This window comes from Rutilus rutilus (assembly GCF_951802725.1).
Source record: "Rutilus rutilus genome assembly, chromosome: 3".
NCBI lineage: Eukaryota > Metazoa > Chordata > Actinopteri > Cypriniformes > Leuciscidae > Rutilus > Rutilus rutilus.
Genome location: NC_140211.1, coordinates 35,813,363 through 35,827,381, shown reverse-complemented (window position 1 = coordinate 35,827,381; position 14,019 = coordinate 35,813,363). Strand labels below are relative to the sequence as shown.

Below are 14,019 nucleotides of genomic sequence, written 5' to 3'. Positions count from 1 at the left end.
GCAATGCATAAGTGAATACACCCATGCTAAAGTTGACTAAAAAGAGGAATAAAAAATCATATTTTGGAAATTGAACTTAATGCCTTAATTTAAAAAATTAGGAAAAATCCAACCTTTAAGGACACCAATTTTCTTTGTGAATGAATAATGTATCGTAAATAAATAAATGTTCTTCCTTAAAATACATGGTGCATAAGTGAGTACACCCCTATGTTAAATTCCCATAGAGGCAGGCAGATTTTTATTTTTAAGTATTTTTTTATTATTTTTTTTAGGATACTATGCATCCTGATAAAGTTCCCTTGGCCTTTGGAATTAAAATAGCCCCACATCATCACATAGCCTTCACCATACCTAGAGATTGGCATGGGGTACTTTCCATAAGATCATCTCTCAATGCAAATCAAACTAGCTTTTAGGCTAACTGAAATAAAACCATGCCAATCTCTAGGTATGGTGAAGGCTATGTGATGATGTGGGGCTATTTTAATTCTAAAGGCCAAGGGAACTTTATCAGGATGCATAGTATCCTAAAAAAAAAACAAAAAAAAAACTTAAAAATAAAAATCTGCCTGCCTCTATGGGAATTTAACATAGGGGTGTACTCACTTATGCACCATGTATTTTAAGGAAGAACATTTATTTATTTACGATACATTATTCATTCACAAAGAAAATTGGTGTCCTTAAAGGTTGGATTGTTCCTAATTTTTTAAATTAAGGCATTAAGTTCAATTTCCAAAATATGATTTTTTATTCCTCTTTTTAGTCAACTTTAGCATGGGTGTATTCACTTATGCATTGCACTGTATGTAAAACCATAAAATAATTAATTGAATAAACATTAACTGAAATAAAGAAAATATAGCCTATACAAAAAAAAACTTCAAATTGTTTATTTCAACTAGTTGCCAAGGAAACATTAGTTTAACTGCAATAAAAACGAGCATTTTTTAAGTAATAAAAATGGCAAAAACATGACTGAAGCTTACTCAAAACTAATTCAAAATATTGATAAAACTAATAGTATCTTACTAACATAACGCTGTATAAAACTACATAATGTTTGGCATATGTACGTTTAATTTATTTTACTTAAAAGTAAATCCACAATAAGTGTGGTTACACTTTATTTCGATGGTCCAAACATTCTACTAACTGTAATTAACTTTGCAACTACATGTCAATGTTGGAGAATTTTCCCTTGAGTCATGTCTAAGTATGATGCAATGAAAATGACAAGCATGAAAAAATAGGTCTGAAAAGGATGAGAGAATGGAAAAATACCCAGTTTGCATAAGACATGCAAGGTGTCAAAATACCGTATGAAATTGTGTCAAGGTCACCAGGCGTGACAGAGGGGAAGAGATAGATTTGAGGGTATCCATTGGAGACATGATGATATGAAAAAAGTATAAAAAAATGGGTGCTGGGTATTGTAACTTCAGATGACCAGCTGGCTTCTCCTTTATTGTTTGTACAATAAAGTTAATTCTTCTGACCTGGAACCTCGACACTGAGAAACTTCTTTGTGACCTGAACCAAGAACTTTGAATTTGCCACAACATCAACTAACTCTTATTAGAGTATTAGTAGACTGTAAGTTATAGGGGTTAGTAGAATAAATTGACATGTAGTTGCAAAGTTACTAGTAGAATGTCTAAAGTGGACTATTGAAATAAAAGTGTTACCAAAGTGTATACTCGCATTCGATTTTCGTGGGAGACATTCCATGATTCTGACAGCTGACTCAAGGAAAGGCAAAAACTTGTTGATATATTTTCCATTAATATATTTTATTAGTGATTATCAGGTTTACCTTTCTACAACATATTTGTAGACACTCATTTAGAGAGCTTTAAAGAAAGATACAGAGTATTGCACATAAAGAGAGAGAAAAATAAAAGCAAACGTAATGAAAACATGAAAAAATGAAAAATAAATCCAAGTCTACATTTTCTTAACAACACTGCACGCTGGAAATGATAGCGCGGCCTGGTTATATGTGCCTTATCATTTAAATATGTTTAAAATAGTACTTTATTTAATATAACTATGAACTATTACATACAAGTTGGAAATTAAGATCACATGCATTAAACAGCTAGGCTCAATGGAATGCTATATTTCAGTTTTGATTCTACTGAGATGGCGAACTCAACATTGCAACTAAAGGATGTTTTGCACAGCACATCACGGCTATTTTATTTTTCAAACTTTTTCGAAACATATAGTCGTCAAAAAATAAATAAATAAATAAATCACACAAGACACTTACAAATCTTGAATATAAAATGTGATCAGTGATCTAGTCACTTGATCTGGCAGTCTGCAGTCTGGTACTTGTATGCGTTTGTTTTGTTTTCTGTGGTACTGCGAAGTCACATCTGGGTTTCACCATGTCACGCAGAACATCTCTGCAGCACAGCCAAATAACCAGTAGCTCAAAAGTTACAGCACCTTAAAAACATCAGAGGCAAGCATTAACCGTGTATCCTCATACATTGTTCCTCAGAGAAATATAAAGGAGTGTGCTGAACCATTCAGTATTCTGTCATTTTGTCTAGATGTAAATATATTGACTTTTCTCCAATGATGAAGGTCAACAATCGAATCTTATAGACCAATAAGAGAGACTATGTAAATCAGAATTGGAAAAACTAAAATCTTGTGAACAGTATGAATATTATAGATTCAATTTTGACCCAAATGAAAAAAAAAAAAAGTTTTATACTTTTATTTAATATAGGAATGAATTGAGCCAAGCACCTAAAAGCATAGCAGTACTTAAATGCATGTTCAGGCTGTTACCTCGTGGTAATTATACATGCAGTGCATACAGTACTTTTACAGAGGTTTCTATCCATTAGTCAACGATACAAGATCATTATTCCTTTCATCTTTGATCCTGCTCTGTGGCAAGAGCAGTAGTGTCATATGATCAGATATTTTTAAACCTTACATATTTAAAAATGTTTGCAATTCCGGGCGTATTATGACAGCATGTTTTCTGTCCATCATTGCTAATTCTGAACAGAGAGACAAAAAAAAAAAAAACTTAAAACTTAAAAAAAAAGAGGGATTCTGTTGCATTCAAATTATTAAGTAAATCAACTTAAAGAATTAAGTTGAAAAAATTGAAAAAATTAAGTTATGTGGAATTGTCAAGTTCACATAACTTAATTTTTTCAATTACGCATTAAGTTTATTACTTAATAATTTTAAGGCAAAAGGTTTCTTCACTTTTTTTAAGTTAAGTCAACTGATCACTTTTTACAGTTCTTTGAATCAAGAAATTACTTTTATATTTCAAAATGTCACCTATAGCATCGTTTATTGATTGGAAAACAACAGCTCTTGCAGTACCGGTTAAGATAAAGGTTTACGTCTCATATAAAAGACACAATTTGCTTTGAATATTCTTAGACACACAATAACATTTTTGGAATAGGTTTAAGTGCAGTATCTGTAGCTCACTTCTGTCATATAACCCTATGCAAAAACATGGAAAAAACTTTCATACATAAGTGTATTCATTGAATACCATGCATTTCCATTGCCGGCAACTTTGGCTTGCATTTTCTCAAGTCATCCTTTCTTCCCATTCCTTTACATTAAGCAATTTTGTCTTATATACATTTTATAACCAATAGAAATCAAGGGGAAATCATTACAAGGTGATAAAGAATTTTCTTCAAAATCGGACGAAATTAGGAGTAAAACGTACTTCTTCATGTCATAAACACTAAAAATAATCATAAACTCTGTGAACATACACTTTATACATCATTTAATGAGAAAATAAGATTTGACTCCAATACTTCCACTCTGTTATTTAGTGCTGACAATAAATCTACCATCTAAACATTTTTTATTATTCAATTGTTTTTCAGTATTCATTTACAAACAGAATTTTGTCCCGATCTAGTAGCAATCTTTAATTACTATTATTCATTTTAATGTTGCTGATGCTGTCATTCTACTATACAAATTCAAAGCAAGGTCAGGAATGTAAAGTCATTTTGTGCAAAGCACACAAGTTGCAGCACAACTACATGTCCAGCATATGCATTTTTATTTGTTTATTTTTAAATCTCTTCATCTTTTTTGTTAACTAAATTCCTATTTGTGAAATACTAGCACCCAGGTATTTGTTAAACTCTCTGCTGAGTTATATAGCCTCAATTGCCATTTGCACAGTAGGTATCTGAATGTGGGAAAACTTGATTAATAGAAGATTATTTTACATGTAGAGTGTGTGTTTGTGCTATGTAAGAGGATGAAGCTATGATATATAAATCAGGGCCTCAAAGCAACAGTTTCATTGAAATAAGAAAGTGTACATGAACTAATCAGATGAAAGCAGGGGTATCTAATCCGGTTGAGAAGCAGTATTTGGTGACTTTCTGGTGCTTTTGTTCAAAAATAAGTAAAGAGGTATACTTGTGCTTCAGTTAAATATCATTGTAAACAAGGCTATACAGTATATATCAACTTTATTATTGTATTTAGCACACTCGTTTGGTAACCTTGTTCAGTATAAAACTATGACTGGTAATGCGACCATGAAAACTAGTTTAAACAAGTTTGGCCCAAAATCTAAGGGTTAAGAATTTTCAGCAAGAAATCTATTACCTTATGTATGTATGTTTGTATGTACGTGTTGTGCAACGTAAAGGGAAAAGCCACCCTGAAAAGTGAAGGCACGTCTTCCTTTTGTTCTCTTGCATTCTAGTAACTTTCATCACAGGAAATTATAATTTAGGTTTGGGGTTTTACGGCAATAGACAACATGTGCTGTTTTAAACCATGTGAAGTTAAAAATAAATTGAGTAAACTACAATTAAGGCTGTAACGGACCATTTGAGAGTAAAGATGTGAACCTGGGAGCCATGTTGAATTTAGAACTCTATTTTGCAGGCAGGGAACGACTCGTCCTGCATCACAACTGTGCTGCTGCTGGCCAGGACCATGATTTTCAGCTCCTGTTGCTTCTCATGGGTCTGCTGATACCACTCACGGGTCACTTCTGTGTCATGAGTAGGTATCAATGTTACCTACAAATTGTACAGAGTAAGAGAAATAGTATAGCAAAGTATTAGTAATAGCACAGTGAGCTTCATTCATTGACCCCCCATTTACTGTATATGCATAGCATCCATAGAATATCCATCAAATTAATCAGCAAATTACACACTTCCAATGTTGACATCTATAGAGAGACAAACAGAGAGACCAATTAACAAATATTATACCTGTAGATTGGATCCCCACTGTGCCTTTCCTTCTAGCAAGGCGTCTAGTACACTACGGCTCGGTTCTCCACTGCTGGAGTCGTTTCCACTCACTACATAATATGCAGAGCGAACACGTTTGAAAAACTCCTGGTCCACATTTTTAGCACTGCAGTGGTTGGGAATGTAGGCCAGATCCACATAGATAGGAGGGCCAGGGGGCACAGCTGCACTGAATTTTGCAGAATTTGAACCTTTTTAGAAACAATTAAAATTCACAAAAATTAGCTGTCAGTGTAATGTTGGCAAACAAAACAACAGCTCATCTTGATCTGCATATAGAAGATGTTTGTTCATACCTGCACTGTTCTTAAGGCCATTGACAAGGCCTTTGCCTGTGTTGTGGCTTGACCTTGACAGATCATCATCCATGTCCTTCTTCCTAAGAGAGGTGGTGTGAGTGGAGGGTTCCTTGGATGGGGACTTCTTCCGCCTGGCATCAGTCTTCCGAGCAGGAGATGAGGACTTTGTTTTACTTAATTTACGTAAACCCTTTGTTTTGGTATCTTTCTTGACTGGTTTGTCTGTTATGCTTGACAGAGCCTCGGGATCAACCATACATACATCAGGGTGAGGGGAATAGGGAGCAGGGTCCCTCATTGGTGACGGGAGGGGATCATGATTTTTATCAGGTGACATAGATGAGTAGTGCTTCCCCCCATAAGCTCCAGATGATTTATCTACCGGCAGGTAATCTGCATCCTCATCAGAGTCATTATTTCTTTCTGCTGTGATCGATGGATACTCTTCCGTACCTGGTGGAACATCAGAATCTGACTGGGAATGCAACGGCTCACTGACAGAAGTTGGAGGGGTGTCCTCCCCACTGGCACTAATCCCGGCAGCCAAGGCTCCAGAGAAGTGTTGCAATTCACTGTCCTCTCCATGATGACTGTGAGATTGGTGCTGAGGTTGTTTGTGGGATCTTGTCTTCCCAGAAGGTTGCTGTTGATCAGATGCTTGGCTTCTCTGTTCCTCATTTTCTTCGTCACTTGAAAGTTGGCATAAGCTTGGGTTGATAAATGATGGAGATGTGTCTCCTCTCCTCTGCTTGTACTCACAGGAAGAATAGCCTGGGGAAGCTTTGGATGAATGTGGACGGATACCAACATCTGTAGGATAGTCAGATTCATCATCGTGTCTGCTTGGATCGTCTGCATAATAAGAGGGTTGGAAAGGTTGGTCTGTGGAGAGGGAAAGAGGACGGGCTGGGTGCTCTGGCTCAGTCTCTTCTTCTTCTTCATACTCATCTTCATGTCGATAGTGAGGTGGGGATGCCCCTGGGTAGATGTCTCGTTTCTGCTGCATTTCCCAATCACCTGGACTCCTAATTTTCTTTACATCAAATTCTTGGCATTTTGTCTCCGTTTTTGGCAAGCCTATCCCCAACTTGCTGGTTCCACCAAAAGCCTCTGGTGCACTCAAACTAACTTCTGCAGGCCCATTTGTTGTGTCTGGTTTTCTGGCCTCAGGGAAAGAGGAAGGATATGAGGTAAGTGCATCTGGGATAGTGGCTCCCAAACCAGAAGATATGTCCTTTGTTATTGTCTCACCCAAGGAAAAGGGGGCATCTTTCTTGTCTGCTTGAGCTGTAAGTGCAGATCTTTGGTACTGAAGTTTATGTTGTTCAGTTTCGTACATATAATCATCCTCCTCTTCACTACTCTCTGTGTCTTCATAGTACTGTTTTTCAGGGCACTCAAATGTCAGTGTTGATGAAGCACCATACAGATCTTCAGGCATGGCGTCTTTCTGTGTGGTCGGAGGGATTGAGGAATAAGGTCCAGTTGCACCAAATTCAGCTTGTAATCTTGAGTCCTCGTCCCACTCCGGCTTGTAAAAGCACTGAGTTTGTGGGCCTTGATCTGAGATATTGCTTGTAGAATAAGCAGGATCTTTCTTATCACTTATACCAGCATGTGGAGGGAAAGGTTTGATCTCCTCAAAGGGTGATAGTGGTGAGAATCTTGCGAGACTAGGGGTGGATTCGGCAGTAGTGGTTGCAGGAGTCAGTTTCTCGGACACTTCTAAATATTCATCCTTAGCCTGCCCTCCAGAACTGGAAAAGGGTGAATCAACAACTGGTGAATGTTCATCTTTGAAAGATGAGTACTCTATTCCAGTACAGGCTGGAGTCTCTAACTCATCCCCAAACTGGTGGCTAGTGGACAGAGATGCTGAAGCTGATGAAGAATGACTGTAAGAAGAGGAAGAAGAGTATGCTGTGGCTGACATAGTTGTGTAACCGATGCCCGATGAAACAGGGTCTGCTGTTTTTTTCTCTGCTGCATCTGGTGTCTTTTGCTTGTCAAACTCAATATCTTTGCCATCATAGTGAGTAGAGTATTTATCTTCAGCAGACTTTGTTGAGAGGGGCAAATATGACTTGACAAATTTCTCATCATTTTCTACAAACTTATTTTTCTGCTCACTTGAAGAATGTTCAAAACCAGAGGAGATTGTCATTTGACTTTCATTGGGAAAAGATGAGGCATCACCTTTAGCAGTTTGAAATGAGTCCTTGGGGCCCTCATGGCTTAGAGTGGATTCAAACGTTGATGAACCTAGAGATTTCCCATAGGTTTCAGAGCCAAAGCTGTAGTCATTAGTAATGGTGTCTTTCTTTTCATCCTGGAATTGAGTAGGTACAGTGCTGATAGCACTAGTCAGTGGGCACTGGGCATCTTTCTCTTGTCTGTCTTTGGCACCTTTTTCAGTATCACTATCACTTACATCCTCCTCCTCCTCCTCCTCCTCCTCATCATCATCTTCATCGTCCTCTTCATCCTCATCCTCTCCATCAGCGAACATCTTCATGTTTCCAGCTATTACTTCTTTTGTGCTAAATGTAGATTGGCCTAACATAGAACTCGTACTTTTAGCACTGTAATCAGAGATGAAGCTGTCAGCTGCATAATGGGCTGATTGTGATGCACCAACCTCTGCCATCCCACTGAAATCTGGCTTTTCAAATTTAACTGAAAAGGGGTCTCTCTCTGCTGAAGCAGGTGAGGTTTTCTCAATTGTCTTTTCTTCAACTTTATTTATTTTCTCAGAGAATGTTCCTTCAGGTTTATCTCTAAACTGTGGTGTCCCGTAGACACTTTGTGTTTCACTATATGAAGCTAATGATGTTTCCTTTGCATCTGATGCTTTGAAGTCAGAAATTTTGCCAGTGGAAGATTCTAGAGAATCCTCCTTTTCTGTTTTCTTTAGAGTAACATCAGTATCATCAAAAGTGTGCTCAGCTGGCAGATTTGGAGAGTAGGAATCCACTGAACTTGATTTACTGTCATACACATCAGAATATGTAAAACTTTTCCCGACATAGGGTGTATCTTGCCTAACCACCCTCTCAAATTCCCCTTTGAGGCCTTTCTCACACTCCGGGAAGGAATATAAGTTGAAGTGGACACTTTTATCGCTGTCTTTAGAGATCACGTTTGGGTCATCTATCTCTGAAAATGACGCATCTTTTTTGCCTTGGTTTGCTGACATGGAATCTAACTTGTCCTGTGGTCCTTTTACGCTTGAGTAAGTACCATCCTCAGTTTCACTTTCATCTTCCTCTCCTGAGCTGAGCATCTGGGATTTGTGCTCATGGCCCAAGTAGGTCACATTTTGTGGTTTATCTTCCTTATCCACAGATTCTTTCTCATTTTCAAACAGCTTCTCCTCTTTTAGGAGTGTTGCCTCATTGGAATATTCTTCATCAAGAAAAGTGCACTCCCTCTCCTCTATGTATTTAGCTTTACCACACACTTTAGAGCTTCCCTTTCCATAATAATCATCTTTCTCTTTATCTTCATCTTCGTCCTCTTCAGAGTCACATATTGCAGTTTTAGTGCTAGAGAACCCCTTTCCAAAAGGGTCCACTTCATCATCAATTATTTTCACACTTTTCACACTTTCAGACGTTTTGTCAGCAGGAGCATCTTGGGTCATATACCTCTGAGAGTCAAAAGTCTCCTTGTCTAGTTTTTCATCTTTGTCCATAATCAGTGGCTTTTGTGACCTTTCCTCAGTGGGAGAGTAGCTACTGCTGGTCGGTCCTGATTGTGTAGGTGAGGCAAACCTCACAGTGCTGTCATCTGGGCTGAGGCATCTTTCTTCACTCTCTGAGATAATACTCGTCTCTGAGGTGCAAGGCAAATTTGGTGAGAAGGACAAACTTTTATCAGAGGCGCCCAATTTAGATTCATCCTTAGAGAGTGAGAGTCCCTTTTCATCTTTTTCTTGTGTGCCAAAATACATCACAGGAGGAGAAATAGGCGCAGCCGATGAGGGAAAGGTATCAGAAGCTTTTTCGATGTCTTGGAGCATGGCAGCAGATGCGTAACCCTCATGGATCTTTCCAAGTGGCATATCAACATTTGGTGTCTGATCCTCATCCTCTTCCTCATCCTCTTCATCCTCATAATTTGTGGGAACTGAAGCCTTCACTGTAGGTTCTGTTTCTGGCACAATGGGTAGATATTCCTCTGAAGGAGGTGATTTAAAACATTTGTCCTCCTCTAAGGAAGAAGTTGGAGATATAGTTCCAGCAGAGTGGAGGTACTCCTTTCCGTGAGTGGCATCTGTCTGTACGGACGATGGTATACTATTTATAGTATCTAAGAGTAAAGAGCTTTTTCCTGCATCTTCAGTAGGTGGTGCTGTTACAGATGCTATAGACTGATCTTCAGTAACAGATGTTGCAAAGGATGATAATTTGTCATATTCGGTGATGGAGGTGGCTGATGATATATGCTCTTCTTCAGCCAATGGAGCCGCAATTATATTGGATGCATAAGCTGACAGAACTGGCTCCTGGTCTACTGCAAAACCCTTTGATGATAACTCAGAAGCAACAGATATGGTTGGTGGTTTCATGCCATGGATGGTGTCAAAAGTCCCTGGTTCATCAGGAACTGAGATGTCATAAGAGCCGACATCATACTGAAGATGTGGGATTCTCTCCTCTGTCTCCTCATTAATTTCCTCATCAGAGATGGTCTGCTCTGTCTCAGAGTAGCCTGGAATGGTCTCATCTTGGATGAAAGAAACATGCTCTGCAGCACCCAGCGGTTTGGCAGATTTAATGTCACTTTGTTTTGTCTCCCAGTCCTTTCCAAGTTTTTCTTTCCTAGCCTCATCTGACTTGTACTTGAGCTCCGTCTCGTGAACTATATCCTCTGCTTCCTCTAGCTCTGCTTTCTCAATCACATCCTCATCTTCTTCACTTTCACTCTTTTTGGGTTTCATTTTAAACTCTTTATCTTCTTTGGCATTTTCTTGCCATTTTTTAACTTCACCCATCTCCACAAAGTCAGATGTTTTAGCACTTTTCAGTTTTGTGGTATAGTCATCCTCGATGTCATCTTCTGTAGTAGCACATTCATCCTCAAATCTGTCAGTGGCTTTAGAGGGGTGTTTATTTGTGTTTACTCCATATGGTACCCTTTCCTCATGAGGGGACTCTGTCTCAACATCAGTTGTAGTTATTCCATCATCAGGAGATTCAATGTGAGGGACAACAGTGTCCACTGCAGACTGCAGATTTGGGAGTATTTTGCTCTCTTTGGGCTTGGAAAGCTCCTCTTCCAGTCGCAAGGCTTCAAAATCCTTGGTAAGATCCTCTGGGGAGGAGACTAAGGACCTATCACTCTCCCGTTTCACCACTGAAGCTTGTTTAGCAGCTGGCCTGTTTTCTTGCTCCTTTGCAGCTTTAGTTTTTTCTGTTTTAGGCTTCACTTGAACCTTTGCTTTGTTCAGAGTCTTCCTGACCTCAGGGGTGAAAGGCTTTAAGTCAGGTTTTGTGATTTTTCTCAACTCTGGCTTAATTTTTTCTTTTTCTTTTTTCTTCTCCTCTTTACTTTTGAGTTCTTTTTTAACTATGCCCTCTTTTTTTACATCTGTTTTTTCTTTCTTTGTGTCTATCTTTTCCTGATCCTTCTTTTCCTCCATCTTAGATGCCCTCTCCTTGATATGTTTTTTAGGAGATTTTTCTCTCTGTAGTTTCTTTTTCTCTTGCTTAAGTGAATCGGGTGACGCCATCTTAGGTTTCAGTGGTTTTGGAGTTTTAACAGTCTCTTTCATTTTCTTCTCTTTCTTTTCAACTTTCAAGTTCTCCTTTACAGATTCACTCTTTGACTCAATATCTTCATTTGCCTCTTTCTTGCTCGCTTTTGTAGTGGAAGACATTTTAGTGGATGATTTTAGACTTTCTTTGCTATCAGTTCTCAGCTTCATTTTAGTTTGTTTAATCAGTGGAGGTGGAGCTCCAGATGACATGTCCTTTTGAGTGGCAACTGGATATCGCAAGAAATCGAGATGTCTCAGCTTTTCCAGCCCCTCAAATATTTTGTTTTGTGGGGCATTTCCAGGAAACAGTACTCTCACAATCTTTTCAGTTGGACTGGCAGGCACCCACACAACCAGAGCTGTCACTGATGTGAGGTAAGGAACAGAAATCTCAGCCTCTTTGCCATTGGACAGGACAATGCCAGTTTTAGCTTTACTATTACCAGCCCACTTCTGCATGAAGAATTGCATTTCCTTACTGTCCTTGAGAGGATTCAGAATATACATGTCTAGTTTACCAACACCCAACTTGTGAAAGAGTGTTAAAGGCTCAATTGTGTTGCTTACAACTCTATATAGAGGCTCAGGTTTGATGCCTAGTTTGTGAAGGTACTGCAATGTAAGAGAGGCCTCCTCAATGCTCCTCTTTGCTTTCAGCGTGGATTCAGGCATCTTCAGCTTTTCTGGAACATTAAAGAACACAACACCAAGCTCTGGTGAGATCAGGTTTTTCATCCAGTCTCCATAGGTATTTGAACCACGGCTCTTCTCTTGCTCCTGCTCTGCGATTTTTCTCTGTAACAGTTCATTTATGCCAGGGAGATTATCTGCCCCTATATGGGTAAGGAGAACAGAATCAATCCTATCCAAATGTCTGACCAGCTTCCAGAAGCAAGACTTTCTGTCTGATCCACCATCAATCAAAATATTAAAGCCATTGACAGCAAACAAAGCAGAGTCGCCCCGTCCTCCAGGAAAGATATAGCAGCATGGCTTGGACAACTTGAGGAACCCTCCTGAGGTTGGTGGTTCCAGGAGCTCAAAAGGAGAGGGAACATCCACTGTCTCAGAGACATATTCTGTGAACTCGCTCACACCTTCCATCTCAGGCAACACAGGCTCAGGGTTCAGTCTGTACTTCAGTAAGCTCTGGTCCTGTACGTACCCTAGGGAGCTCCAGCCCCCCTCTCCTTTACAGGACACAGTCAAACAGGCTTGCTGACCTGTGGATGGCTGGTTTAAGAGATCTTTAATCTACAAAGAAAGAAAGAAAAATGTTTCTTAAAAGTTCAATAAAAAAAAAAGAAAAAAAAAAGGAAATGCTTAAGTGCTGTGTGAAGTATTATGGGATTGGTAATGGTGCAATAGCTACTTACCCTACGACTTGAGAGAATGTCAGAGAAATTTTTCCAACCAAACACTCCACTTTGCAGGATAATGTCACCAGTCTGTTCAGTACTTTGCCCACTTAGGACCAATAACTTATGTCCTGCTGAGTCACAGAGCAGTGTTCTGAACTAGAAAAGAAAGATAATGCATTTATTGTTATATTTAAAGGCACAGTATGTACGTTTCACTGCTGGAGGTTGCTTATTCAAAACAATAACAAAAGTGTAGCTTGATGACGCCATTAATAAGCGTGAAATCATGGGAGTTGTCGTCTTCACCTCCATAGCCAGCAGATGGAAAGCAATCTGACGGGACTCAAGGCAGAAATCATGTTCATCTATCATAGCCTTATATAATTATAAGTATATAGTATCGCCTGCGATAATTAATGCGATATGGCTCAGCTTGTCAGTGAACTACGGCTCTGTGTAGTAAATGCCGCTCCATCTGAAAGCAGGTGATGGCGATTTACTATTAATCAAGGAACCGGCTTTACTGACGAGATGCGCATAACAATGTCATGCGATATATCGCCCAGCTCTAATTAGAATATCATATTAATAAAACCTGGAGGACTTGTGTTGCTAAACGGCATCCAATTAATTTTAAAGTATATTGTATGATAGAGAAAATGTATTACTGTTACTACAACTCTTTCTGATTATGCTATGTTAGCCAAGACAAAATTGTTGTCTTCGATGCATTGTACAAACACGTTACTTGCGGGAAATCAAGAAAACAAGAGATTCAAACAATAAGACTAACCGTGTTGAGCTATATAACAATGATTCGTTTTCTGTCAATAAAGGTATCCAAACAGTTGCTCACTGGTCAAATAAAACACAATATGAAGAGTTCAGATGCAAAAGCCTCTAAGTGCCATCTGAAATTTTCTTCTAGAATGATCATTTTTATCAAGCTCGTATATTTAAGTTCAATAATTTCATTTAAATGGCAATGCAAATTACCTATTAATTGTCATTTAAGTGAAATTACTTAACTTAAATATGTTTAAGCTTTATAAAAATGATCATTCTAGAAGAAAATTTCAGATGGCACTTAGAGGCTTTTGCATCTGAACTCTTCATATATTTTAAAGCATCTGTGGTGTTTCCATGGCTTCTACGGAGGTAAAATTGAGGGTAAAATGGATATGACGTCATTGACAGGTGGAGCAATGAGAAGGGACGTTACACTGGTTAAAATAGCTGATTTCTCTTGATTTAAACATTGTTGGTAACATTTGGTATAATGTAAGTACACAAGTCAACAA

General features: G+C 38.5%; 1 protein-coding gene across 5 annotated transcripts in view; it reads right to left on the bottom strand.

Annotated features, from left to right (window-relative positions):
* Window positions 1-1,781: 1,781 nt before the first annotated feature.
* map1aa (microtubule-associated protein 1Aa) overlaps window positions 1,782-14,019 on the bottom strand; it is a 28,975-nt gene continuing 16,737 nt past the window's right edge. For 3 of the 5 annotated variants that reach the window (XM_084404246.1, XM_084404249.1, XM_084404250.1), the window contains 4 exons: window positions 12,734-12,874; window positions 5,594-12,611; window positions 5,256-5,488; window positions 1,782-5,057 (listed from right to left, as the gene is read on the bottom strand). In XM_084404246.1, coding sequence (XP_084260372.1) covers window positions 4,902-5,057; window positions 5,256-5,488; window positions 5,594-12,611; window positions 12,734-12,874 — 7,548 coding nt within the window. In that variant the 3' untranslated portion in view covers window positions 1,782-4,901. The remainder of the gene's footprint in view (window positions 5,058-5,255; window positions 5,489-5,593; window positions 12,612-12,733; window positions 12,875-14,019) is intronic. The other 2 variants (XM_084404247.1, XM_084404248.1) reach the window with 2 other exon arrangements.